Consider the following 4,165-nt stretch of genomic DNA (forward strand, 5'->3'; position numbering starts at 1 on the left):
AAAAATAATAATAAATAAATAAAATAAAATAAAATAAAATAAAATTTGCAAAAGCAAAAAAAAAGTGAGACTCTCCCAAAAGGTGAGAAGTGGGAAATGATTAGATGGAGGTTGTTTTGATTTGTAGCCTAGTCGATTTGAGCTTGTAAGTCCTTAGGGGTGTTTAAATGCCTAATGCCCTAAAATCATCCTATTTGGGAGTCATTAACCTAACGGTCGACCTCGTGGATCGCTAGAAAGCTTAATAGATCACTACATTGCACCATACTTTCATCTTTGATCATCTAGGTTAGTAAAAAAAAAAAAATCGAGTGAAAAGAGTAAGTGCACCTAGTTTAATAAAGCTTTAATAAAAGGTCCATTCTTTGTTTTGATGATCGGTACTAGATTTATGTGCTAGTTTGAGGCCGGACATGATTATTTCTTTAGTTGGCTTAGATAACAACATATTTAATGCCGGTTCACTTAAAAAGAATTCTAGAGTTGTTTTGATTTGCATGATCATTATCTTGATGTGTGGAAGACCATACTTGCTTGCTTAACATTGAAATTTTGGGAGATTGCTTGGAAATGGTTGAAAAATTGCATACTTGAGGTAGTTTTCTCCCAATGCTTGTTTTGTATACTGGTTCCTCTTTTGTAAGAAAGAGCTCAATGTTTGTGGGTATCATTTCTAGAAAAATTCACGAGACTTCACTCGTCCACTAGAGGTAACCTAGGGGTTTAAAAGGCTTGTCTCATATGCTAAATGCAATCGTGTTCCCTACGAAAGTGGTGTTATCATTTTATTGCTTTTTAGTTCATAGTTACATAGTTGTTTATGTTGGACCAAGAGGGGGGGTGAATTGGTCAAAACCTTCTTTCAAAAACAGCTTAAAAATAGTCAAAACAATAATCAATGAACACTGCAACAGAAATTACAAGGAAACCCTCTTAATCAGGGAAAACCTTGGTTCTTGGCCAATGCTAATTCAATCATCCACTAGCTGCAAGTAAGCTGTTACACACTCAGCTATCTTACTCTCTACACACACTCTTGTCACAGAAGTAGACACTAGTTTTCACACAATCTACTCACACACTAGCTCAACAAGTGTATACACATACTCCCCTTGTCCTAGGCAACCCTACCTGGACCAAACAAGCTCTTTAAGCTCACCAAATACATCAAGGTATATGAAAAACAATAAACACCAACCCTTCCTTCAATTGAAATAGGCTAGACAATTCAAAATGCCAAATTACCACTTCATAACTTCAATTTGCAGCAATTAGTACTTAAGGGGTAAAGTGGGAATTTCCTTTCATGAATCAATCATTAGCATCATATTCTATCTTTATTCTCTGGGGTACTCATAATCATAACTTAAAACAATGAATTGTAGCATGAGATGATCACAGAATTCATACCAACCCTTGGTTCAGCAGAACTCAGTTTAAGTCCTAGGGTTTTAATACTGAAAATTGTAGCTAAGCAAAATATTATCACAATGTCAACTTCAGCAGACTAGATTCATCAAAATATACTTGTAAGAAGATCAAAAACTCATAATACAGCAAGATACAATCAATTAGTACTTAAATCCAAGAATCTCTCAGTAAATTAGGCAACACAGATGAGTTTACTGTCCAAGATTGATTTCAGTAGGTTTTTCAACAAAACTTTGTACTGAGTAAGTGTAAATAAGTGAATTATACCTGTGTCAGCCCTTAGACTCAACCACAGCACCTTTGAAACAGCAGCAGCATCTCCTCAGTAAAAATACTTTAGTAAATCTTGAATCAGTGAGATTTTATAGCATATATCATCTTAGATACCCTCAATGAATCAAGTTCATTCAATACTCTCGAGAGAATATAGGCTGCAGCTCAATTTTTCATCTCACTCAAGGACTACAACCTTAAAAAGCTATAACAACATATTTATATAAAGCCACACAGTGCATAGAACTTCATACACCATCATAATACACCTGTCACCTCTGGCCAATCATTGAAACAGCACAATGCAGATCTTTTTAGGAGCAAGATCCAATTACTGAAGGCCACCTCAGCATATTTTGTCACTATGCATACTGAAATGTATATATATACACAACAAGGGTGTACACTCCATTTAGCTCAAGACTTAACCTCCAAGAAAATGTAATATTCCTACATATTCACTTACTTTAGAACCACTAGAACATGTCACACTCTTGTGTATAGTAAGGAAGTACCAAAATACCCTTGTAACATATTTTCAACTTTTCAGCAAAACAAAAGTCCTGAGGCTGTATAAATGGTAATGCAGATTCAATCAGGTCAATCCAGTGCAATGTAGCATCCTGAGCATACGTATATGTATAGAATGTAGCTAAGAAATGACAATGCTACCCCTAGAACCATTTGTGACAATTTACATGAACTGAACTCGCACAATACTCAGCCAATTCAGCAAGAACAGATAGATATACTGTGATAAATACATTAAGACAATTATGAAGGATAAGTCACTGATTAGAAAATGACCACACTATCCTTGAGACTCATTTCAAGCAACTTTGACAATGAAGAAGCCCTTTGAAGCCACTGCCGCACAGATTTTTGACATTAAAGAGACAAACAATGCTTAAGGGACTTCAGGACCAACAATCTCCCCCTTTTACCTTTAATGACAAAAACTTCAATCATGAAATAAGACCTCAATGAAGTAGACTGAACCAAAGTAATACGAAGCAGAGTAACAATAGCAACAAGTAAGAAAATGGATAGCTGAAAAACTACCCTTATTTCAGTCCATTCTTCTCCCCCTTTTTGACATTGAAGGACAAAAGGTGAGAAGGACCAACAATGAGAGGCTTAGAAAGGGGGTGGAACAACCCTGAGAAGAGCTCTAAGGGTTGAAAGTCTTTGAGGGAGAAGAGGTTTAGTCGTGATATCTGCCAGTTAATTTTCAGTTGGTAAATAAGTGATGTCAATACGGCCTTTCTGGACTTTGTCTCTAAGAAAGTGATACTTGATGTTAATATGTTTGATCTTCCAGTGAAGTATGGGATTCTTACTTATTGCAATGGCACTTTGATTATCACTGTAGAGTTTAGGAGGACCTGAGAATTAAAGACCAAGATCTACAAAAGTAGTGTGCATCCAGAGAAGTTGGGAACCAGCCTGAGAAGCAGCTATGTATTCAGCTTCTGAAGTAGACAGAGAGACAGTATCTTGCTTCTTACTTAACCAAGAAACTAAGTTGGAACCAAGAAGATAGCAACCGCCTGATGTACTTTTTCTGTCAGGTAAGGATCCACCCCAATCAGCATTTAAAAAGGCTGTGATAGGCAATATAGGTGAGAAGATATAATGTAGACCATAGGAAATAGTACCCTTGACATATCTCAGAATCCTTTTAGCAGCTTGAAGATGAGAGAGTCTAGGATTGCTTTGAAACCTTGCTACTAACCCCACAGAATACATGATATCAGGTCTGGAAGCTATAAGGTACAATAGACTGCTAATGATAAACCTATAAAGAGTAGAGGGAACTGGTTTTGTGGTACACTCAAGGGACAGCTTGGAATTAGGACACAGGGGAGTTGAAACAGATTTGCACTCAGTCATATTGAATTTTGTAAGTAACTCAGAGGCATATTTCTGTTGAGAAATGAAAATTCCTTTGGAGGTTTAATGAATTTGAAGACCTAAGAAGTATCTAAAAGTTCCCAAAGGAGACATTTCAAATCTGGTTTTCATTAAATTGGCAAACTCTAAGGCTAAAGATGTATTGGAGCCACAAAACATAATGTCATTAACATAGACTTTAAGAATAAGGAACTGATCTTGATGAAGCTTGACATAAAGAGTGCTATCTACTTTTCCTCTATGAAAACCTTGTTCAATCAAGAACTGATGCAGTTTTTCATACCAAGCCCTGGGAGCCTATTTGAGACTATACAAGGCCTTGTTTAACTTGAAAACATAGGAGGGATACTTGGGATCTTCAAAACCTTCAGGTTGTTTTAGGTATACTTCTTCATTTAACTCTCCATTCAAAAAGGTAGACTTAACATCCATTTGATACACTTTGACTTGTTTGTGACAAGCAAAGGACAAGAGCATTCTAATAGATTCCTTCCTAGCAATTGGGGCAAAAGTTTCATCATAGTCAATACCAGCTTGTTGAGAGTAT

At 36.3% G+C, this 4,165-nt stretch overlaps 1 protein-coding gene across 1 annotated transcript; it reads right to left on the reverse strand.

Moving 5' to 3' along the window:
• Nucleotides 1-3,096: 3,096 nt before the first annotated feature.
• Nucleotides 3,097-3,597, reverse strand: LOC132316542 (secreted RxLR effector protein 161-like). Its single transcript, XM_059815018.1, has one exon. It carries the CDS (start codon nt 3,595-3,597, stop codon nt 3,097-3,099), a length of 501 nt encoding a protein of 166 aa, XP_059671001.1.
• Nucleotides 3,598-4,165: the final 568 nt, after the last annotated feature.

Source organism: Cornus florida, unplaced genomic scaffold (genome assembly GCF_030987335.1).
Source record: "Cornus florida cultivar Cherokee Brave unplaced genomic scaffold, ASM3098733v1 CherokeeBrave_3.0.0_Hap2_Chr07, whole genome shotgun sequence".
Lineage (NCBI taxonomy): Eukaryota > Viridiplantae > Streptophyta > Magnoliopsida > Cornales > Cornaceae > Cornus > Cornus florida.

Excerpts from the sequence above, each read along its gene's own strand:
- LOC132316542 (XM_059815018.1), bottom strand. The coding sequence starts at position 3,597 with ATGACTGAGTGCAAATCTGTTTCAACTCCCCTGTGTCCTAATTCCAAG.